The 25,447-nt window shown below is 43.5% G+C and overlaps 1 protein-coding gene across 2 annotated transcripts in view; it reads right to left on the bottom strand.

Moving 5' to 3' along the window:
- The window catches only part of NEDD4 (NEDD4 E3 ubiquitin protein ligase), a 116,559-nt gene that overhangs the window by 63,236 nt on the left and 27,876 nt on the right, over nt 1-25,447 (bottom strand). The window contains exons 4-5 of one of the 2 annotated variants that reach the window (XM_066592559.1): nt 23,659-23,697; nt 21,882-21,935 (exon numbers count right to left, since the gene is read on the bottom strand). In XM_066592559.1, the coding sequence (XP_066448656.1) occupies nt 21,882-21,935; nt 23,659-23,697 (93 nt within the window). Of the gene's footprint in view, nt 1-9,820; nt 11,817-21,881; nt 21,936-23,658; nt 23,698-25,447 lie in introns of those variants that run through there. The other variant, XM_066592558.1, reaches the window with a different exon arrangement.

Here is a 25,447-nt window from a genome sequence, read left to right as displayed (position 1 = left end):
AGGCCTTTGACAGCTTTATGGCTCCCCAGCAAGACTGTCACCGCTCCCCAGTCAAGGCTGAGTCGGCGGGAGCACTGTAAAAGGATGGCGAGTGAGTACGTAGCCGATCGCACGACCGTCCTCCGTGACGCCTTTGCCCCCTACAACTATTGGGTGTCGAAGCTGGACATGTGGCCTGAACTCGCGCTGTATGCCCTGGAGGTGCTTGCTTGTCCTGCGGCTAGCGTCTTGTCAGAGAGGGTGTTTAGTGCGGCTGGGGGAATCATCACGGATAAGCGTACCCGCATGTCAACCGACAGTGCCGACAGGCTTACAATCATCAAGATGAACAAAGCCTGGATTTCCCCAGAGTTCTCTTCTCCACCAGCGGACAGCAGCGATACCTAAACAATACGTAGGCTGCACCCGCGGATGGAAGCATCGTTCTCTATCACCATCAAAAACGTGGACCTTTTAGCTTCATCAATCTGTGTATTCTATTCATCCACTTCCTCCTTCTGAAACCTCACGTAATCACACCGAACGGGCAATTTTTCTTAGGCCCACAAGGCTCAGTCATATAACTTTTGTAAACAATGTTTATATGCTTCAATTCAATAAAGCGTTGAAACTTGCACCTGAACCAATTTTTATTTTAACTGGGCTGCCTCCAGGCCTAGTTACAAATTAATCCACATTAACCAAAGCGATTAATGGGATTCACCTGCCCCCTTGGTTGGGCATGGGCAATTTTTCTGAAGTACATTTGTACTGTTGGTACACCAATTTTTTTGGGCCCTCGCCTACATTGTAATCCTAGTAATTTTTAGCCCAGCTGCATTAAAGCTGACGTTACCTCAGCTGTGCTGGGCACTGCAATGGGATATATTTATGTACCGCCGGTGGGTTCCAGGGAGCCACCCATGCTGTCGGTCCACACGGAGTTGTAACTCCATGTTTCCACTTCTAAAAAACCCCAGTCTGACTGGGGCATGCAGTGTGGGCCGAAGCCCACCTGCATTAAACCTGACGTTACCTCAGCTGTGATGGGCACTGCAATGGGATATATTTATGTACCGCCGGTGGGTTCCAGGGAGCCACCCATGCTGTGTGTCCACAGGGACTTCACATTAGGGATTTGTACCTGCCAGTGTCTATGTATTAAAAACCCCGGTCAGACTGGGGCATGCAGTGTGGGCCGAAGACCACCTGCATTTAATCGGACGTTACCTCAGCTGTGCTGGGCACTGCAATGGGATACATTTATGTACCGCCGGTGGGTTCCAGGGAGCCACCCATGCTGTGGGTGCACACGGAATTCCCATTGCGGAGTTGTACCTGCCTGTGACTCTTTATAAAAAAAACCCCGGTCTGACTGGGGCATGCAGACACCTTGACACAATGAATAGTATGTGGCACATGGGTTCCCCATTGCTATGCCCACGTTTGCAGCTCCTGATGGAGGTGGCACAGGATTGGATTTCTCATTGCTTCTGTACAGCATTATGGGCTATCGCCCCGCCCCTTTTAAAGAGGGTCGCTGCCTAGCCGTGCCATTCCTCTGCAGTGTGTGCCTGCGGTTCCTCCTCATGGCAGACGCACTTATAGACATGAGGGTGGTGTGGCTTTGAGGCCAGCGTGTGGCATGAGGGCAGCTCAAGGCTGCGCAGGGACACTTTGGTGTGCACTGTGGACACTGGGTCGTCCGGGCAGCATGTAACCCAGGAGAAGTGGCAGCGGAGTGTCATGCAGGCAGTGATTGTGCTTTGTTGGAGGTAGTGTGGTGCTTAGCTAAGGTATGCATTGCTAATGAGGGCTTTTCAGAAGTAAAAGTTGTTGGGAGGGGGGGGGGCCCACTCTTGCCGCTATTGTGGCTTAATAGTGGGACCTGGGAACTTGAGATGCAGCCCAGCATGTAGCCCCTCGCCTGCCCTATCCGTTGCTGTGTCGTTCCCATCACTTTCTTGAATTGCCCAGATTTTCACAAATGAAAACCTTAGCGAGCATCGGCGATATACAAAAATGCTCGAGTCGCCCATTGACTTCAATGGGGTTCGTTACTCGAAACGAACCCTCGAGCATCGCGAAAATTTCGTCTGGAGTAACGAGCACCCGAGCATTTTGGTGCTCGCTCATCTCTAATTGACAAAAAAAAAAAAAAAACCTTGGGCAGACAATACTGTAATAAGCAAAACAGACAAGAAGTTAGCCATCATAGGCCAATAAAAATTGGCTTCAGATCAAGTCTAGCAGAACATTCTGATTGGTATAAAGTAAGGAAAAGCAGGGAGGCATATCTAGGGTTAACTATGGGTTATTTAGAAGGGAATTCGTTCAAACCCTAATTGGGTAGTGCATAATTAAGGGGATTTCTAACCATCTTTGTTTTTTTTTTTTTGTTTTTTTTTAAATGTAATGTCAATGTAAATGTCACATTCACACCTCTAAAACAAAAAACAAAGCTGCCTACTCTAAGCGCAGGCTAACTAGTAAATATGAGCAAGTAATGAAGGACAGAAAAAGTATCTAATAAAAAAAACATACCAAAAATAACTACTTTATATGCTAACAGAGCGACACCCTAGATATACCTCTTTAGTACTCACTAGAGATGAGCGAGCACGCTCGGATAAGGCAGTTGAGCGAGCACGCTCGGATAAGGCAGTTGAGCGAGCACGCTCGGATAAGGCAGTTGAGCGAGCACGCTCGGATAAGGCAGTTGAGCGAGCATCGCTCTTCTCTGGTAACTGCATTCTCATCCGAGCAGGCTCGAGGGGGGGGGGGGGGGGGAGAGAAAGAGCATTAAAAAGATAATATGGGAGATACACTTCATTGTCCAGGGTGCCTCACACCATGGCATCAACCCAGATGTACATTTCTGCACACATGCCTCCATTCAGGGGTGGCTGCTTGGTGTGAACTCCTTTAATTTATATAAGCCCCAACCAATGAAGTGACAAAACACAGCTGCAATCACTTATTGGGACCAGAGGGTAATGTAGCCATCTGTTTGGTATGCCCTGACATACGTAGGGTTAACAAATTATAGGCGTTCTAACACCAAGCCACCACCCTAAAAGGCTTATATGCCAAAATGTATCCGGGCCGACACCATGGTGTGAGGCACCTTAGACTACTAAGTATTTCTCATAGAATTAGATTATACCGCTTTATTACGTATATTTTACTTGATATTCTATGTAGGACCTCGTGGTTAATATACTGCTACAGGTGAAGAATCCTGTTAACATTAATATCCTAATATCTTGTTTTAATATGGAATTTGTGCACTTGTTGGTTTAGGATTTATGCAGCACATTACACTGGTTTGCCACTTTACCGTATCGTTACCATATTCTTGCGATATACTCGCGATATATATCCCAGTCTAAGAGCTAATGCCCACGGCCAGATTTGTGCAGTGTTCCCTGTGGCAGAATAACACGGCTATTAGGTTCTATTGAACCTAATGGCGCAGTCCTCATGTGCGAGATTCTGCGGGGGGGGGGGGGGGGGGAAATCACGGTATGTTCTATTTTACCACATTTTCCGTGGCAGGTGGTCTCCATTAATATAGTATTAATGGAGACAATGGTAAAAAGCACATTCTTCTGCGATCGCCAGCGGGGGCTTTGTTTATCCCTGCGAAATTCCCACGGCGTATCTCGCTCCATCCGTGGGCAGGAGGTCTTAATAGGATTTTTTCAAGACTAAGGGCATTAATGATCTATCAGACTGGTCAGCTCCACCAGAGACCTCCGCTGATTTAAGAGGCTATGGCTCTCAAGTGCGTGCCATGGCCCCTTTTCAGCCCTGTGAGGTCACAGTCAGTCACATGGCCCAAGAGCCCAAGTGAATAGAATGGAGCTGCTATACCTGGCACTGCCCGGTAGAACAGAAAACATGAGCCACAGTGCCAGGTATGCAGTAAAGGGGCTACAGAGCTCATACGGGTGTCACTGCCACTTCAGACCGCCAAATCGGTGGTGGTCCTGAGCGGTGTATTGGATACCGATTACCTATCCTGAGGACAGGTCAGCAATACCCTAGTCTCAGAAAGCAGTAGGATATCAATATTGCTCCCTCAATTTGGCCACATGTTAGAGGACTGTCACACAATCCCACAGATTCAGCGTGATCAGCTGAACATGTAATGTGTATAAGGGTGTCCTTCAACTCCAATGACAGATCGAAAAAAGAAGGGTTGGGCACTTGGTAACAGAAGAGCTGGACAAGGTGAATTCCAAAAAGGGAAATTCCTTCCTATAGGGTTGAGGGAAGGGTTGTAAAACAGTGGTTTTAAAATGGTGTATTCGGCCAACTAAAAACTAAAGTCTGCATTTTGGTCCAGTTTATCAAAAGAACGTTGGGGAGGATTCTAATAAAGCAGGATCTTTTCTACAATTTTCAATGTTTCAGTTTACTTGCACTTCTAAAGCTCCCCGAGATGGATTCAGTCATTTCAGACTTTTAAACGGCCATTGCAACGAAGAGGGTGCTGGTCACTGCCAATTTTCACAAGCAAAAAGCTGCCGGAACACAACCCTCCTGCCTGGTAACTGCCAGTTGGAAAGTCCAGCAGACACAGCTGAGCCAATAAAATCGGTCACAGATATGCTTAAAAATGTTCATCAATTTAGGATTACCACACAATTAATAGCAACTGTTCAAAAAGATTCACTTTGCTGAGCCCACATTGTAATACATGTTCCTGCTACAATCCTTCGTTAAGCCTTCTCTTATGTATGGAAGTTCATCTGTCTACTTGAGTTTTCATATTGTAGGTTTTCACCAATTTGGGACTAATATTTTCAGTTACCCATTCTTGATCGATATCGCACATCTCCCTTACAGGTCATGACCCCAACACTGCATTAACCACAGAAGTCTGAAACCCAGCCCCTCTGCAGTGGGCACTTGCCAGATTTTGTTGGTATAAGGGGATGGACTGTCAGTCATCTGTCCCATTCATTAGCTCCCACAGGAAGTGTGAGGTTTTGGCCACACGCACTTATGTAGCGGGGGACCATAGTCTGTACCTAATTGGCTACAGTAACTGCTAGAATTGGGGCCTACTTAATTTATAAATTCTGACTCTCATAAGCAGTTTCCCATAAAGCGCAAAGCAGATTGTTTTTTTTGTTTTTTTAAATAAACCAAAATAAAATCTGCAGTAAATTAGAATTCTACAAGGGCTTTCACACAACATGTGTATTGTTCCCTAACTTGGGCAGCGCGTGGTAACAAACTTGCTGTGTGTGAAAATAGCTTGTGGCACAAAGATTAGACATATGTTGCAATGTATCCAGAAGTGATCTGTAAACAAAGTGGGACATGACACTGCAGAACTTATTCTTGAACACCGCTACATTTTTAATAGCCAGTGAATATTTCACTCCAATAAAAGTTTAGGAGTCTTAGCACCTCGTATTGTGAGCCATCGAACTAATACTGCAAACAGCAAGGCGTTAGGCTTTTAGCATTTGTTTTTCATCAGGAGGCATTTTTGAAGAGAATCATAGTCTGCAGCACAATATTACAGGACGTCCATGAACGACATATATAGGGTTGGATCAAAAACAGACCTGGCAGAGCAGTCATGGCTCTAACATAAAGGAAAGTTAGGAGGCTAGTGTGCACAGAACAAAGTGCATTTCTGGTTATATACTTGGTTTCTAATAGTACTGATCAGAGTACACTTAATTCACTTTATTAACAAAAATATATATTACATGCCTTTAAAAAAAAAATTTAAATAAAATTTTTAAAAAAAGGGATTATTCAAAAAAAAAAAAAAAAAATTAGTCTAGGGAGACTCAAAGAGATTCTCTAGGATTGGAAAAAAATGTCCACTGTCCCTACAGCTTGTGAGAAACCCATCTTAGAAATGTAACCAAGATTGACTTGATACAGTTCTGGAACGGAGCAGAAAAGGGGCAGGCACAGCAGAACCCAACACCACACCAGTCGTATCTGTCAGGCCGACCAACACTACACTTGACAGGAACCAACAGTGTAGTATTAGGCCTACTCACAGGCTGCAGGGATGTAACTACCTCAACCTACTTGGCACCCCCATTTCCAAATTTAAAAGACAAATAAAATTATATATCACCCAGTTGAGAGAAAAAGTACATGGTCATTTAACAAAATGAAGCAGTATGCAAAGCATTAGAGTACACCTCATGAGGCAATAGCTTGTAGAAGCACCTTCAGAAGCAATAACTTGACACTTTCTGTACCATAACTAGTCACACATCATTCTGGCCCTCTCTTTACAATGTTGCTTCAGTTCCTTGAGCTTTGTGGGCATTAATTCATACACCGCATGCTTTGGAATATTGCCCTGTTGCATGACCCAGGTTAGATTAGGCTTTAGCTTTTGGATAGATGGTCTCACATTGGACTCTAGAATACTTTAGTTGACCATGAACTCCTCTGTATACCAAATGACTGAAAGGTGTCCAGATCCTGTGGCTACAAAACAAGCCCAAATAGCCACCCTTCCACCACCATGCTCGACCGTTGACATGAGGTTTGTGCATTTAGTGTTTCCAAACGTAGCACTGGGCATGGTTGAAAAACGTCACGAATTTGGTCTCATCTGTCCAAAGAACATTGTTCCATGTGGTTTATTCAGATGCAACTTTACAAACTGTAGCCGTGCTGCCATGTACTTTTTAGAAAGACTTTCCCAGCACCCCTTCCAAACAAGCTATACTTGTTCAGTCTCTCTGAAATTGTATGGTCATGAACTAGAACATTTAACATGCTAACCGAGGCCTTTAGGGTCTGAGATATAGCACTTGAGTTTTTCTAAATGTCTCTGATCACTGCGCAGTTTGACCTTGGGATGACGACTCATGGGAAGATTATTCCCAAGTTAGAAAACCTTCAAGATGGGTGACAATCTTTTTTCACTGTAGAGGGACTCCAAAATGTTTGGAAATTGTCACTTCCTACATTGATGTGCAGCAACAAATCGCTTCTCAAAAGATAATTACTGAAGTCGTTCCTCCTTGGCATGGTGTTGACATGCCTGAATGCTCCAGACCAGCAAACTCTCAAAACTTTGTTTTTATAGTTGGCGGACACTTGTGATGATCAAGGGCATTTGATTAGCACATGGTTGCTACTTCACTTAATTCCGATGGAAGCGGTAAGCGTGTACTTAACAGTTTCACACTGCTTTTGCATATTTGCCTTTTTTTTTTTTAAACAAAAAGTATACTTTGTCATGTATTGCTCATCTGAGGTTGCATTTACCTCAAGACCCAACAAAGATCATTAATTTACATATTGAGAAATAAGCAGGTTCAGAAAGGGTGCTAAATATCCACTTAAAGCATATTTTGGATGAGTATTGGGAGCTACTGTCACTCAGCTGCTCTCCGCCAGTCTACTTCCCTGACAGTTCTTAATTCCGATTGTTTGCTGCTGTTAGACATTGCTCCTTCCAAAAGTATCCATTTCAGTTGGACGTGGTGCTGAATTTTTAATTCCACGGTGTTGTCTTGTAACTGCATCAGCAGAAGCTTTGTGTTAGGACTCCCTACATTTTATCAACAGAACTCAGACAGCAAAATGTAGATTAATCATATAAGACACTCAGTATTGGACATGAAGAGAAGGTAAACTTTTGGGGAGTCTGTAAACCAAACCTTCAACTGCTCGGTTTTCCAGATGCAGTCTTCTTCACATATAACTAATGTTCAAGCGATAACATTAAATGGCTTGATTAATTTATCACTGGTAATAGTCTAGGGTTACAATTTTAGATAGAACAAAAATAAAAAAAATTTTCATTGGCGAAAGTAGTAGGAAATTACAGATCTCCATTTCTAACAGCATTATTGCCACAACCGTACTGAATCTCAGAATAATGTACTTCGTGTGAACGGATTACTAAACAAACATGAACTGTCATAATTACTTTTGACAGCTGTTCTCTTAATGCAATAAAAACCAATCAAAATGTTTGCTGCACCCAAAAATGGTACCAATGGAAAAATAAAAAGATTATATACAAATCTCTATCCCCAAATCAAGCTCACAGCACCTCAGATTTACATTTTGCAAAGAACCATAATTTATGTATTTTTCAAAGAAAAGCTTGGCCTAATAAAAAAGGGTGGCCCCACAATCCACTCCATGATTTTAGGCCCGTGTTTGGGCCAGGTTACACACTAGGGCCAAATGTGGGGTATTTTCATCAAAATTAGAAATAACTGGCCAAAACTGGCTGCAAGAGGAAGGGGTTAACTCCCAATTTATTAAAGTACAATGAAATCAAAACATTAAAACACACCCTAAACTGTTAAAAAAAATAAATAAATAAAACATTTTTTAAAAAAAGCAACAGGACATTAAGCTAGACTAGGAAGTGAATTAACCCCTTCCAATACCCTAGACAAAGTAATCACATTTGCTCTCCATTAACCTGGACAAACATAATGGATGACATTGGCATTGCCACCAGGGAAGTGCTTAATTTATGCAGTCTAAACATGGGTGAGTTTTATAGTCTAATGAAGCATATATTAAAAAAAAAAAAATTAAATAATGGACTGCCACTCCTACAGAATGAAGTGTCAGCATGCTAAAAGGTCCTTTATGCACAAGTCAACCCTTTTTTTAATGATTGTATAGTGTAAACGAACAATAGCTCAGTGTAAACACAGCCAACAATTTAACACTGAAGTGAGTTTAACTTTTTAATGCCTGTATATAATGAATGCTAGGCAGTAGTTTGCAAACTATTTCCAGACTCCCTTGACTGACCAACAGATGCAATCTGAGCTAAACTGAGAAAGTTGGAGAAAAAAAAAAAAGTAAACAATTCTCTGCAGAGTTAAAGGCAAGCAGACCGCTCGTTCCAACAATAAACTGCTCCCCTCAAACTCCTAACCACATTCATGAGTGCAAGTGAGAACAAGCGACTCCCAATGTAGTCATCGCTCCAATCAAACCACCACTTAAATCTGTGGATAAAACGAGAAGTCCATTTGGTGTAAAAACCCAATATAGAACTAAAATATTAGGACCCTTCACTTTTTTGCATGTAAAGCTAGCATACTAAAACCTCATACTATTTACTTCTATAGTGGATACAGATCAGACTTTAATAGTGAATTTTCTCTTTCCCCCCCAAGCAGGTATTTAAACACAAAGCATGGTCAGGTCCTACGGTCACAAGTCTCATTTCACAGTGAATTTCAGAAAGCCGTCCTTAACAAGCTGTTGACTATTGAAGCAGGGAATCTGATATTATGCTACTAGAGGCTTAAACTTGGGCACACAAATGAAGAACGCAGAGACCTTTCAGTGATAGAGTCTGAGCAGAGCACTGATTTAATTTCATGACTGCTGTGTACAGATAGCTGGCATTACTAAATGCTACTCTAATATCAACTTGTTACATTTGAACCCGTACTCAGCATATCAGTATACACGACCAGACTAACTGGAGTCAGGGAAATATTTTGGGAGCTGTTTATTTTTAACTGGGCTACAATGAACACATTCACACGGAGGGACCAATGTTAACGGACAATATCACATAAATCGGGCACAAATAGAATATACCAATGCAAAACACGCCGGCAGAAAGTGAAAACAAGACTTCATGAATGCAAAACACAAATGATACAAAATAAAGTCAGATCTAACAAAAGTATTGCCAAACAATAAACAAACTTTCAAGCATTCCAAAAACAAAAGACGAAGCATTACAACTACAAGATCAGAAAACAAATACTCCAAAATTAAAAGCATTTTTTATTAAATGCATCTACTATATATGACACCTGGCTAGTAACCACCACCAATAAAAGGAACTCACCTTGAGAGGTTTCACAGTGGGTTTGACCGTCACACCAGCAGAGGGGTTTCTTATAGATTGTCTCTTAAAGCTACATATCCTGCTTTCATTTCCAGGTGCAAACTGTATGTGCAAATGGGATGACCCCGATTTTGGGTAATTATACTTAAGACTAGAAGAGTTAAGTTTGTTGGGAGGTCCTTCCGATATACTTCTTTGGAAAAGATGGCTTGATTTCCTGTTGGGAATAACTCTGCTGCCCTGATCTCCACTAATACTTATCTGACATCCTGCAATTTTACTTGAAGGAGAACATGCAGAAGTACTGCGGGATAGTCGGATGTGCTGATGTGACTGGGCTCCGTTGCAGGGCTCAGATTCATTATGTCTGCGTGATTTCCCATGGTCACGTTCACTGCCTGCTGACAGTGGTCTCTGGTGAGAAACATGTAATGAAACAGAGGAAAATCCATCCTCTGCAGCATCTGTGTTCCGTAGACCATGTGACGGATAGGCCTCTTGTAAAGAGTCATTCAAGTAAAGTGGTTTCACGTCTCTAACTTCACCAATAGTGCAATTATTTTTGGAAAGACGGACTCCGTTGACTGCTGTTGAAAGGGATCCCTTGGATGAGCTCTGATCTTCCTTCTGTGCAAGCTCGTTAGAACAAAGCATAAATTGATAGGACGTTTGATAAGGGCCTCTATTTATTGGGGGGCTCAAAGTAGTTGGAGAAGTTGGTGGCGTCTCAGAGGGACTTCGAGGGATGATGACCAAAGAGGAGCAACGTCTCAGAGGAAGCCTCGTTTTCCTTTTTGAATGCAGATTTCCCATAATGACTTCTTTGTCCAATTCATCTTGGTCAAAAGGAAAGGTACTTTTACATCTAGAATAAACCTGGCGAACGTTATTTCGTTTGAAAGGATTCACGTCGGCATTCGTGTAGGTTGCATTACTAGCAAGCACATTGTTAATATCGCCTAGAGAAAGGGTGCTGCTACTATTGTCACTTAAGACACTATTAGAACAGGAGCCAGTGTCACTTGTCGTACTTGTACACGATCCATAATCACTGCTGTTACTACTAAACGATCCATTGTCACTTGCAGCAATGCTACATGAACTGCCGTTCTTCGTCAAGGTGTTACTTGGAAGACTGCTGTCATTTACGACCGGGTGACAGCTATAATTCCTGCTCATGTTATAACTAGAATTAATCCCATCCTTGTAATCACTGACGAATGAAATGTCTTCCGTAGCAAGGTCTACATTGCCAGACTGATGACATCTAGTATTCCGGCTGGGCTGTAAAGAAATCTGCAGTGATGTGCTTTTTTTGCTAGGTGGTGAAACAGAGTTACCTTGATAGGACTGTACGATTTCAGGTGAAGAGGAGAGTTGTACCGTTTGCCGTGGAGACAGTCTCATCTGTATCACACTTGGCGCAGAAGAATGGGAGACCCTTTGGAAACACATGTGAATATTGCTATCCAGGCCATTTCCAGAGCTGTCCGGCAGTGGATCAGTGTTACTTCTTCTGGTAGCAAAATGAAGTCTTAACCGACGTGCCATTTGTTCCTTCAGACCATATTACTAATTCAGATGTGCAGTTCTCTCTCACTCCACGGGCAGACCAGAAACAGCAGAAAAACATGTAGATCGTTGGTATTACACTGCAGGAAAAGCCACAAAACTGCTTCATGTGTCCCAGCCAAACACAGGAAAATGATGAGCCACAGGGTAGAGCAGAGCACGTCATGAAACAAACAGACCATTCCTGACTCCACGGTTTCTAAATCGTCTTGGATTGCTTGTACTCCAACTGCATTCACTTACCAGGCACTTGATTTCTAGCGACATTTAAGCTCAGCTCTCCTGCTGCATACTGGCTGTAACGCTGCCAAGCTTGATTTAATAATACCTTCTCCAATATGCATGAATGAGTCCTTCCCAAAAACAACAATGCGCCGGTATTTGAAACCTAGCTGTGTTTTCTTGCTAAAGTCGCCCTGGCTGAACATTTGTCCTAGCTGAATCAATATGCCCAAACGTTTCTCTGAAGTGTGCGGGCTCTAAACATTTTCACCCATACATCTAGAGTTACAGGAAGTTGCAGGGAACGGAGTTCTACATAATTAAGTATCAAAGTTAGGATTGAATTACCAAAAGACTATCCACAATAGGAAACTATTGAAAAATTCTACTATGAAGGAAACCGCTGGTATTCATTTAAATTTCAAGTTCTAGAACAGAAAAAAAAAAAAAGTCTATTAAAAGGTTTCAATAAGATTGGAATATTTAATTATACAGGCAAGGCACAGAAGAGTTTTTTCACATGAAATTAGTAACATTATATACGGACAAACCATATAACAGTGTTACTGCATATAGCAAGAAAGTTCCAGCAGATGGGATTATTAACACATATTAACCCCTTATTGACTGGTGAAAAGAAAAAAAAAAAAAAAAAAAAAAGCTTCATGGTCAAAAATATGTTTCTAGACCATTTCAACAGTTGTAGGCTGCATTCAGACGACCGTATATCGGCTGGGTTTTCACTCCCAGCCGATATATGGTGTCCCTCTCTGCAGGGGCAGGAGGCTGGAATCGCCAGGAGCAGTGCTGAGCTCCCGCCCCCTCTCTGCCTCCTTTCCACCCCCCTGCACTATTTTCAATAAGGAAAGGTGGGACAGGGGTGGAGCCAATTCCCAAAACTTAGCCCTGCCCCTGTCCCGCCTCCTCTCATTGCAAATAGTGCAGAGGGCGAAGAGGAGGCAGAGAGGGGGCAGGAGCTCAGAGCACTGCTCCTGGCTGTTCCAGCCTCCTCCCCCTGCAGAGAGAGACGCCGTATATCGGCCGGCGTGAATACCTGGCCGATATATGGTCGTCTGAATGCACCCGTAGGTTTACATTTTTTGGGGGGAAATCCCAAAAAATGGAAATCCCAATACACTCCTTCAAATGTCCCGGCACTAGTGGGACATTTGAAGGAGTGTATTGGGATTTCCATTTATCCACTGTCTGCCACAAAATCTCAGGCAATTCTGTTAAGGTTATTAAAATAGCTGGCAACAGTAGATTTATACACTTATGCCATGCAGTGACTGCGTTGTACCTACCGTTTCCCCTGAAATTAAGACCTAACCAAAAAGTAAGCCCTATCGTGGTTTTAAGGGAGGCTTGAAATATAAGCCCTGTCCTGAAAATAAGCCCTAGCTAAAGTACATGAGTGGGAAAAAAAAAAAATCACCTGGCCAGCAGCGTCCGAGTCCCTTGCGATGGTCCCTGATGTTGCGGCAAGCTGCTGTGTCCTCTGCGCGGAGATATCCTCTTTCTGGTAACGGGGCTTTGAATACCCCGCCCCCAGCAAAGCAGGCACTGTTGATTGGATCGAGCACCAGCCAAATCAGAGTTGACGCTTGATTGTTCAGTCAGTAAATGACATCACTAAATGGCCGTGATTGGTTCATTGAGCGCCGGCACAGATTGGTTGGCGCTTGACCCAATCCCAGCACACACTTTGCTGGAGGCGGGGTATTCAAAGCTCAGTTACCAGAAAGAGAGGATATCTCAGCACGGAGGACACTGCAGACTGCCGCCGGAAACCAGCAGCGCGAGGCACTGGGACGCTGCGGACGAGGTGAGAAAAAGGCCCACCCTGAAAATAAGACACGGTCTTATATTTTTTGCCCCAAAAGAGGCAGTGTCTTATTTTCAGGGAAACGTGGTATCAAGGCTGGGTGCAACATAGTGAAAATACATAGCCTGTTCAGAGCACACCAGCGTTTGATCTATCAAAGGAGTAAAAGGTACCTTTATAAACGGAATTATTGTTGAGCTAAAAAACTCTGAACGAACCCTGGCCTGCTCCATTGACAGACTGTAGTAGGGCGGTAGTATGTGGAGTGGCTGTTGGGTGCTTACATGCCTTCACCTGGCATCATCTGTCAGGGAAAAATTGAGCCACCACTATACAGTCTGGCCCAGAGGTTTTGGAGAACTTAAAGGGGTTCTGTTATTAGGGGAGGGGAAAAAAAAAATAAAAAATAAAAAATAAAAAAACACACACGCCTCACCTATTCCTCTCCATGCAGTATTCTTACTGCATCTTCTCCTGGCTCCTCCAGTCCCCCGGGTCACATCCTCTGCCTCCTGTGGAGTTACGTATATTCTTGGCAGTCTTATTTCTGTCGGGCAGTGTTTGCCATGTACCTAGCAAGGAATGCTATGCTATTGCCGCAACTGTGTATGCGCGGTGTCTCACAGCAATTGTATATTAACACTTGCAGCGAGACAGCGCGCATGTGCAGTCTCGGCAATGGCCCGGCATAGGATTCAGCATTCTCTGCTAGGCAGTGTATGCTATGTCACTAGTGACTGGGTACACTGACCTGCAGGAAAACAGAATGCCTGTGAATGCACGCTATATCACAGGAAGAAGAGGATCCAGACGGCTGAAGGTGAGGTGACCCAGGAGAAGATGTGGCAAGACGACAACTGCCTGGGGAGGAATATGCAAGTATAGGATTTTTTTCCCCAAATGACAAAACCCCTTTAAGGCGCTAGTGATATTCCGCTGCGGAGAATTGCAGCATGCTGCAATTTGAGTCCCGTGAGTGGAGAATCGCTACAATTCTCTGCTCGTGGACAGGGGGCTGCACTTTCCATAGCAATGCTATGGAAAGCGCACACTGTTACCCGCGGCCGGATTATCGCCGCAAGGAGCGCAACGCCAGATAGCCTGTGAACAGGAGCCCTAAGTTTGATGTAAGTGTCCCCATGCACATGAGAAGCATACATTTAAAATTGATTTGAAAGCCGCTGTCTCTTAAATGTATAGCTGAAGGGATAAATAAATGCAGGAAGAAAAAAAAAAAAAAAAAAAAAATGTATCCAAAAAGGTTGCACACATTTCTTCAGCTAAGACACAGGCGCCATCTAGTGGCAAAACTAGGTATCATTTTTGGCTAAATGTAATAAACTGGCCCTCAAGTTACATTACTTGGTTGTATGATGACCATTCCAAGTTGAAAATATTGCAGCTTGAGGCCATTATGCTATAGAAAAACCTTAATTTGTTCTGAAACCCCAAAGTGTCACCTATAATTAAAAAGAAAAAAATATGAAATCTAATACGGATAAAGTATCAGAAACAGGTCCTGGAAGTTGCAAATTCCCCTGTATGATGAGCACAGTGCACCAGAAAAATATTAAGCAGTCCTCACCTGGGGTCCAAAAATACCAGCTCATCCCGGCTCAGGTGAACAGAACATGTAGTACCCCACACTGTACTGTAGAAGGATGCTACTAGACAGCATGTACTTCAGTAATACAGGGGTTTAACCAGGGTCATGCCAATTGGTTAGCTCTCCAGCTAGTCACACAAGGAAAACAAACAAAAAAAAACACAACACACATTGCAGGGGTGGGGGTGGGGGAGGAAATCAATAACAGGGGCTTTGGCTGCTTTCAGCCCTTATATGGTTTTTGCATGCGTACAAATGCAGCCTATTTACGCGCTTTAAAAAAAAAAAAAGCTACGCAGAGGGCGCATTAGATAGATCCGCAAATACACAGGTTCGACTTCAATTACCCATTTCTTTGCATAATACGCAAAACATATGCTCATCCGAATACCAAAATGTAAGTCAATAGGGGATTCTGTATAGAGTATTGGGCTTGTAAAAAAAATAAATAAAAAAAAAAGGAAATACTACACAGGTAGTACGCCCATGTGAATGATCCCTAATACTTGCTGATGTTTGTGAATGGGAATTTACAAGAGTCCATTCACTACATGTACGAAACATGCAAGGTAACATTGCGATAGCCTTGCCCTAGTTACACCCTACAGTGTGTAGGGTGTAGTTAGGGCAAGGCTATCAATTTATTGTCCTGGTTGACCCATGGCTGTCAGTTTTGTTTTACGTTATCTGTATACTGTCAGAAGCTCGGTGGTATATTTTATTAAAGGTTAGGTTTTATGGGAAGTATAACATGCAGCACATTTACAATCTACTACTACTACACAGAAGTACACAGACACATAATCTGCAGTGCGGAGGGGTAAGAGATTGATATGTCAATTCTCATGGCAGAAAGCACACCCAGGTGCATTTACCCCAATCACGGTCTAGATTAGCATGCAAACCTGCAACAAAATCTATAGCAGAACGCACTATGAGCAACAGTAAGGATGACTGACGATTGGAGACGCCAGAAGGAACGAGCGGAGACGCCAGAAGGAACGAGCGGAGACGCCAGAAGGAACGAGCGGAGACGCCAGAAGGAACGAGCGGAGACGCCAGAAGGAACGAGCGGAGACGCCAGAAGGAACGAGCGGAGACGCCAGAAGGAACGAGCGGAGACTCCAGAAGGAACGAGCGGAGACTCCAGAAGGAACGAGCGGAGACTCCAGAAGGAACGAGCGGAGACTCCAGAAGGAACGAGCGGAGACTCCAGAAGGAACGAGCGGAGACTCCAGAAGGAACGAGCGGAGACTCCAGAAGGAACGAGCGGAGACTCCAGAAGGAACGAGCGGAGACTCCAGAAGGAACGAGCGGAGACTCCAGAAGGAACGAGCGGAGACTCCAGAAGGAACGAGCGGAGACTCCAGAATGACAGGTAGTGTCGCAGGGGATCAAAGAGACTCCTCATAAGTGGCACTCCAACCACCAGCATAGGTGTGCCACACCGGCCCTAGACCCGACAGACTCCCTCACACAGTAGCTGCATGCACTCCGGTCCTGTTCCCACACAGACGGATGTCTTTGCTTCGCAACCTGTCAGCCCTGCATCAGAGGGTCAGCAGCCACGTCCGAGCGCACACCAGGGACAGCCTGCATACATACTTTCCTTGATACCTCACACTGACCTATGAACAGCCATTCCCCATCTTCACAAAGCCCATCCACCAGGCTCCAGCATGATCACACTATGGCTAAATTATGGGATCTCAGTTGTTGTCCATGCCTCCATGTCCTCCCTTGTGGGCTTTACCCATTAGGAAACTTCCTATAGATATGAACGGTCTTCTCTCTGGTCTGATGTGCTGCATGGAGACCTCAATGTCCACTCCTAATAGCAGAGCAGCCTCACAGGACGCTACTATACTTCTGCCTACCAGCTCCAATACCTCAGACTCTATAGTGGCTATTGAAGATAGGAGAAGCTGGAACATACGTATGCATCAGAGGCCCTCCCCGAGACCAGCAAGCCACAACACTTAGAGACTCTCTGGCATACATTAATGATATCCCTAAGAATACTCCTTACTATTGGATAGAATTCACCGCTCACTAGGTCCCAGATCGAGAGTTTCAGATTATCCACAAGACAGCATATGCAATGCCCATAAATATCAACTGAAAGACACTTGTGCACAAGGTGACAGACATATTATGTTCCATGGATCACCCCTTCAACGTCTGACACGCCAGAAGTTTAGGGCCTTGTACCCCTCATTGGGTGAGTTGCAACAATGCGATCTAGGGATTTCCCTTCCGCCTGTCGGCTCGGCTGGAGGGACAACCATTTATGCCACGCTATCCCAGAGATCTCCCTGCCTTCTCAGCTGTCCGGGGACTGCCTTCAGTTTCTTTGTTGGAAATCCCTACATTGCCAGTTGTGCTTCCCATGCCTTCTGGGAACTGCCCATCATGAAGAGGAAGAGAAAAAACCTGGCCCGAGGACGGTACTATGGTGGCAAGCTCTCCATCAGCTTGAGGCAAGTTTTATCTTGCAGGTTCATAATGTGCCTTCTCATTCCCAGCCAAGGGATAGACTTCGACCTGGCATCTGTGTGTTGGAATTAGGAATGCCTTTTCCGTCCCCACAGCTGTTGACTAGGCTTTCCAAATGGGGAGTTTTCTAAATTAACGCACATCACAGCAGGTGACCATCAGGGAAAAAGGAGGCAGCGTACTGTACACAGACAGCCTAAGACAGGAGTAAGGGAAGCAAGGGACTGGATAACCTAAAATGTGGTTGATTTCTGTAGCATAACGGTCATATCATTAATAAGGCTTAAAAGGGATCAACCAGTTAGTGGATGAAATTACAAGTTTTCAGCCAGCAGATGGAGGTCCAACCGCTGGGATCCCCGCTGAGCTGAGTGGGGGGGTACCTGTCCCCTCACCTTCTCAGTGCAGGATTGCTTACTCCCGTTTTCCCCAACGTTGAAGTGACTGGGTGGCACATATGTGGCTGCAGCTACGTTCAGCTCAATGATGCAAGGAGATAGCAATACGCTATGCTCTGACATTTTTATCAAATCCATTGAAAAGAATAGAGCATCATGCTCGGCTATTTCTGTCTGCCCCACTGAAAGGAATGGAGCCATGGTCACACATGCGCCCCCTACTGCTCCATTCATCTCAATGGGGTAGACAGGGTTTCCCCGAAAATAAGACCCTCATCTTATATTAATTTTTGCCCTAAATCTTATTATACTTACCTAGCAGGCTCGTTCCAGGTCCCTCCTGCTGCTCTCCAGAGCTTCAACACGCTAAGCCGTGGCATCGATTGGCCAATTTATAAATCCACAACGGCATGGCAGTAAATGGTTCTTTAACCACTGCTCAGCCAATCAATTCCCTGCCCGCTGAACCAATCACAGCCATCACTTCCTGGAGGTGGGATTTAAGAATCCCATAACCAGAAAGTGATCTTCTGTAGGTGAACGAGGACTGTAGGACCCACCGTGGAGCTCTGGACAGCAGCAGAAGGACCCAGACCGAGCCTGCTAGGTTAGTGTTTTTTCTTCTTTTAAATGTTATGCAGCTGGGGTTCATTTTGGCGTAGGGCTTATATTTCAAGCCTCCCCAAAAAATCTGGGTGGGGCTTATTTTCAGAGTAGGTCTTATTTTCAGGGGATATGGTAGCTGCGGCCATGCATGTGTGACCAGTGGCCCATTCGCTTCGACGTTAGGAAAATGGGAATAAGTGATCCTGCACTGAGAAATGAGCAGGAAAAGGGTCCCTCATTCGCAAGATAGGTCCCAGTGGTTGGACCCCCACCAGTTTTCACCCATCCATTGGATGAGTGAAAAAAAATGTAGAATTTCTTCCCATACCAAAATCACACTAAGTTTTCAACTCTTTAATGACTAGAGATTTTAAAGCTTGCAATTCTAATATGTTCTGCAAGTTGCACCCTTCACAAGTTACTATGTAGGTGTGCAAGTATTTTTTGGATCCTGTGACGTTCACCTGTAGGAGTCAGACGGCCATTAACAGTAGACTGTATGCCCTCCCTCAATGCAATGTAGGCACAGACTGACATTAACCTTTTCACTGTCAGGGATTTTTAAACATTTTGCAATTGACATGACCATCCAAGACCTAAAAATTAAACAGACAATCCTCCTTCACATCTGCAACTGGGGCTCCTGCATATTTTCATTGCTCAGCTCAGTCCACAGAGCCAAACAACGAAAATGCCGTAACTGACATGCTGATGCCAAACAGACCCCACTGACTATAATGCAGTCTGTCCAGCTTTCTGATCGTCATTTTACAAGACCAAATACTGTAGTACTGAATGCACTGCCGTTTAATCTGGGAACTTCTGCTGGATCTACGCCGGAAGATCTGAATGTAACCTCAGACGTAGATGTGTATGAGGGCTAAACCCTTATCTCATCTAAAGCATTAAAAAATATATCACTTACCACTTTATGCAATTTTACACTACTGTAATTTTTCATTTAGTTTAAAAAAAAACCCAAAAACAAACAAAAAACACACAAAAACTTTAAGCCTGCTGTCCACGGGCAATATAGCATTGCGTTATCTGTGGCGATAATCCGCACGCGGGTAGCACAATGAATGCTTTCCATAGGATAACTATGGAAAGCGCAGCCCGATGTACACGAGCGGAAAAATTGCTGCGATTTTCTGCTCTCGTATTTAAAAAAATCATGGCATGCCGCGATGAATCTATCACAATGGCTTTAGCATTGGTAAACGCTATGCCCGTGGACATGCAGCCTTAGAGTACCTGCACTTCCACTTGGAGCACTTCTGCTAAGTCAGCCATTTTCGTCTCCTTCCGAAACTTAAGACAGCCCCTTATAGCACTGTACGTGGCCATCTTTAGCCGGAAAGAGCCGACAATGGCTGATGGAGCAGAAGAGTTCCAAAATGAAAGTGCAGGTACTCAAAAAATTGAAACAAGTGGCTATGAGTATGATCCTAGCATATAACTAAGGCACGCTCTTAGAGGTAAAGTTTGTTTGAACGGCCGTTCACAGCTGCAGTTGCCATTTACATGTGAATTCTGCCTCGCTGTTCTGTTTCTACAACAGAAAAATGAAATTCAAACTGAAATTAGCATTTCCATTATTTATAAAATCATGAGTTCATTTTTATGTGTTTGTTCAGCAATTCCAAGGAATCCACAAAATGCTTTCCCACCCAAAATGGGGGCTGGGAAATTGGATTGGAAATGGTCAAGTCTCCTTTCGGTACTCTCCTAGTAGTAGCTGCAGACATAGCTTTATACAGAAAGGCAGGGAAATGGCCTTATGTGCAAATCTTGGCTATAAGAGTCAAAAACAAACAAACAAACAAAAAACACAAAAAAAAAAGACAAAAAAAAACAAAACACATACTTCAGTGGGATTACAGCCATTGCTGACCACCCCTTAAGGCCCATTTAGACAACGATTATCACTCCATCTTTTGAGCGATAATCGTGTCTAAACGAGCGGGCATCGTGCACTGTTTGTTCATCGTTGACTTTTAGCAAGCTAAAAGTCAGCGATGAGCCTGATCAGCGCCGCTCGCTGAGTTCTCGGCGGGATACCAGCTGACAGCATTCTTTCAGCTTATATCCCGCACGGAGTGCTCAGCGATAGCTCTGAAAACAAAGCAGCTGTTTGCATATACAAAACAGCTGCTGTTCTTGGAACAGTCAGCGGTGTCCTGCTCCGCATGCATTTAACTCTTAAGTAGCTAATTAGCTACTTAAACGTTTATGCAAAGACGATCACTCAAAGCTGTCACTCAAACTGCCGTTTGAGTGATTTTTGAGCGATCTTTCAATGTAAGATCAGCAAGAGTTTTAGTTCTGAAAAAGCCCTTTAAGATGCATGGAGGAAATAAAATAGAAACACTTTAAAATCACCATATAATGAAAATATAAAAAAAGTTTAGGTTTACATTTTACAAAGTTTTTAGATTCATGACATGAACAAACAAAGCATAGGTGATAAATTCTGGTTGTGGGGGTCTCACCATTGAGACCCTCACCAATCCCAAGAGCAGGGATCTGGTTTCCACAGTCCTCCTCACTGCAGGCTTGCTGCACTTCCCCTTCCCTCAGTGAGGAAGGGATTGAATGGCGTGATGGCTGTGCGCACGGTGCTGCCACTCCAATTTCAAAATGACTGTTGGAAACAGCAGAGTACAAGTGCCTGGATAATTCAGTCAGCCTCACTGAACTGAATGGAGCGTTGCAGCACACGTCTCCCCCTTGTGTGGGTAGATGCAGCAAATCTACAGTAACGAGAAGAGAGGAATATGGGTCTCCTAGGCAGAACCCATATCTATCCAACATTTATGATCTAGTTGTGGATATGCCATACAGTTCTAAGATGGAACCACCAATTTAAGGGTACCTTCACACAAGGCGCCGGTTACAAGGCTGTGCTGAGAGAAGAATTGGGAGGTGAGGGAATCCCTGTATTTGCCCAAATCAATTGCGGGTCCACAGCCGATTTGGAGTCAAAATCCACACTAATGGTACGGATTTTGACTTCGTTTTGATGTGGAAATTATGCAGAGTTTTCGTCTGCAGAAATTCCACAGCATTTCTGCCCCGTATGACTGTCCCTAAGAAGGTGATAATTGCAACAATCTGTGGTGGTTTTGTATTAAAACATGGAAAACCTGTCCTGACGCTATCTTGCCCAAACATATTTTAACATCTGTGCTTTTTCATTACACAATGATTAAAACGAATTGGTCTCAGTTAAAAGCCACAGGTCTGGCTTAGATCAGGATCTGGGAAGTCTTAAGACACAATCATGAAGTTTCTCTAAAAAGTATCTGCCTAATTAAAACTGTAGCTAATACATACCAAACGGTTTTCGTCAAATAATTCAAAAAGTAGTCTGTGTTTCTTGGGAAACACCTGAAAAAGGAAGTTAGAAAATAATTACATATAAAATACACACTGATCAGCCACAGCATTAAAGCCACCTGCCTAATGTGTAGGTCTTCCTCATGCCACCAAAAAGTTCTAACTCATGAAGGATGCCACAAGACTTCTGCAGGTTTCTACTAGCAGCAGCTCCTTTAAGACCTTTGAGCCCACTCCTCTGTGGTCAGACATTTTTCTACCACATCCCACAGATGCTCCCGATTTTGATCTGGCAATTTATAGGCCAAATCACCACCTTGATCTCTCGAGGGTGTCTATAGCCTGGTTGCCTTAACAGTCTGCTCAGAACGGCCCAGGTGGCAGCAATTTGACAATATGAGCATTTAGCGTCTTGCATTCCAATAATGGACCCCCTCTCAAACTGTTAATGGGGCAAAAATCTCTGATTACGTCGTAGACACGTCTAGTGGTCAACATGCTCTACACAAGTGGAAACAGAGGTCCACTACACACATGTAGCAACTGAAAGCCTTTTATAGGCCAAGGGTGGAACGACGTTTAGGTCCTCAGGTGACAAGACCGTTCATCTAAATCACACCCCAACTCTACGCATTTGCATATCTGCCCAAGATGGAACTATATGCAAAGTTTTGCAGCAACACAACTAGGTAGGTTTGGCTTTTTTTGCTTTTACAAATTCTACAAGTTTTGTATTTGAACTTCACACGAGTGCTGAAAGAAATCTTGGGTTTTGGACAAGAAAAACTGTCCCATTGCAGTCTGCAGGACAAACTTCCATCATGCAGTTAATAGATAAAAAGAAGAACACTTATGAAAGGAAATTACACCAGAATGCCTTTTCTTTTTTCACAAGGCTGAGCAGGGCCCCACTGCATTTCCCCATGCAGATAAAATGTGGCTGACATGTTAACTTGTTGTCACATAACCCAGTTAGATTTTTGCTAGGATTTAAAAAAAAAAACAAAAACAAAAAAAAACCAATAAGCCAAGAGCTCATTTAGTAGCTTGAACTTTATGGATCCGGCACTCATTAGTTTTGCAATTACATTATTTCAAAACCTTATTACAAGCCCTTCATTTACATTGTGATCATCAGGCAAAAGATTTAGCACTGTGGTACAGGGATGTGGTTAAGGTGCCACTGTCCTGAGTCATTTACAGCCAAGGCTTTCAACTGGAGTAACCCAAGGAATACATGCCATGTCTCTGAGGTACTTGCAGTGTGCGATTATAGCCTTGAGGGCACTGACACAACTTGAGTAGGGAGTACTTGGCTTAGGAAAGCTGAAACACACTGGTCTACAATGATGCCAGAGGACATAATAATTGCAGGTGCTGTTTCCCCAGTCCGTGCTTTTACACAGGTGGAATTAGCCTGAAATATGCGGTCAACTCTGCACCAAAATCCGCATCCTTCCTTTTTGAAAATAGCTTCATTCTGCTGTCAATTCCACAGATGGATCTGCAGGCTTTGGAGCAGAATTTTGCAGCAGCAAAGCCGCATTTTACAGTGCAGACTAAAGAAAAATTGCGCTCATGTGAAAGAGCTCTGAAAAGGATGGGTGGCGAGCACTTGGAGGAGAGCCCTGCCAATTGTTGGCTCTCCGCCAATCAGTGGTGCTGCTAGAACAAGTCCCGGATCCTCCTGATAGAAATGGCACAGCTTTTAGATACCATAGCAGAAGAAATATTAGATGTACGTTTCATACGTCAAACTATAGGAAATACTTACTCTGAGCAAGATTTCTTCATTCCATTTTGGATTAAGGCTCTGAAAAAAGATATATAAGATATTACAATCTATATAAATAAGATATGGAAATCAGCCTATGAAGTTACATCTATGGCAAGTAGTTTAGGGTGCTGAAAGCCTCAAACAAGTTTTTCTATGGACAGCAGCAAAGCCGTACACAGACTCCTTAACTATATATCTATATATCTCAAAGTCACTAACTTAAAAAATGTAAAAGTTTCAATTGAGAACTCAAGGAGGTTTACATTTTTAAAAAATTTATTTTAATAAATCAGTCACTTTGTATATGACACATGATGATGATCTTGTTAAGGTCTACTACTTAGAGCTCTTCCCCACATACCTGGCTATTGCATTGTCTAACTTTTCTTTAAACTCATTGAAAAAGTCACGACAACTTACAAGTGTTCTACTACCCACTAAACAAGGGAAGAAGAGCCATGAGGCACAGTATTTTACTATATACACATACACACACCCGTTCAAAAGTTTGGGGTCACATTGAAATGTCCTTATTTTTGAAGGAAAAGCACTGTACTTTTCAATGAAGATAACTTTAAACTAGTCCTAACTTTAAACAAATGCACTCTATACATTGCTAATGTGGTAAATGACTATTCTAGCTGCAAATGTCTGGTTTTTGTGCAATATCTACAAAGGTGTATAGAGGCCCATTTCCAGCAACTATCACTCCAGTGTTCTAATGGTACAATGTGTTTGCTCATTGGCTCAGAAGGCTAATTGATGATTAGAAAACCCTTGTGCAATCATGTTCACACATCTGAAAACAGTCTAGCTCGTTACAGAAGCTACAAAACTGACCTTCCTGTGAGCAGATTGAGTTTCTGGAGCATCACATTTGTGGGGTCAATTAAACGCTCAAAATGGCCAGAAAAAGAGAACTTTCATCTGAAACTCGACAGTCTATTCTTGTTCTTAGAAATGAAGGCTATTCCATGCGAGAAATTGCTAAGAAATTGAAGATTTCCTACAACGGTGTGTACTACTCCCTTCAGAGGACAGCACAAACAGGATCTAACCAGAGTAGAAAAAGAAGTGGGAGGCCGCGTTGCACAACTAAGCAAGAAGATAAGCACATTAGAGTCTCTAGTTTGAGAAACAGACGCCTCACAGGTACCCAACTGGCATCTTCATTAAATAGTACCCGCAAAACACCAGTGTCAACATCTACAGTGAAGAGGCGGCTGCGGGATTTTGGGCTTCAGGGCAGAGTGGCAAAGAAAAAGCCATATCTGAGACTGGCCAATAAAAGAAAAAGATTAAGATGGGCAAAAGAACACAGACATTGGACAGAGGAAGACTGGAAAAAAGTGTTGTGGACGGATGAATCCAAGTTTGAGGTGTTTGGATCACAAAGAAGAACGTTTGTGAGACGCAGAACAAATGAAAAGATGCTGGAAGAATGCCTGACGCCATCTGTTAAGCATGGTGGAGGTAATGTGATGGTCTGGGGTTGCTTTGGTGCTGGTAAGGTGGGAGATTTGTACAGGGTAAAAGGGATTCTGAATAAGGAAGGCTATCACTCCATTTTGCAACGCCATGCCATACCCAGTGGACAGTGCTTGATTGGAACCAATTTCATCCTACAACAGGACAATGACCCTAAACACACCTCCAAATTGTGCAAGAACTATTTACAGCAGAAGCAGGCAGCTGGTATTCTATCGGTAATGGAGTGGCCAGCGCAGTCACCAGATCTGAACCCCATTGAGCTGTTGTGGGAGCAGCTTGACCGTATGGTACGCCA

The sequence above is a fragment of the Eleutherodactylus coqui genome, chromosome 2 (genome assembly GCF_035609145.1).
Source record: "Eleutherodactylus coqui strain aEleCoq1 chromosome 2, aEleCoq1.hap1, whole genome shotgun sequence".
Classification (NCBI taxonomy): domain Eukaryota; kingdom Metazoa; phylum Chordata; class Amphibia; order Anura; family Eleutherodactylidae; genus Eleutherodactylus; species Eleutherodactylus coqui.
This window is presented reverse-complemented; position numbering and strand designations above follow the sequence as displayed.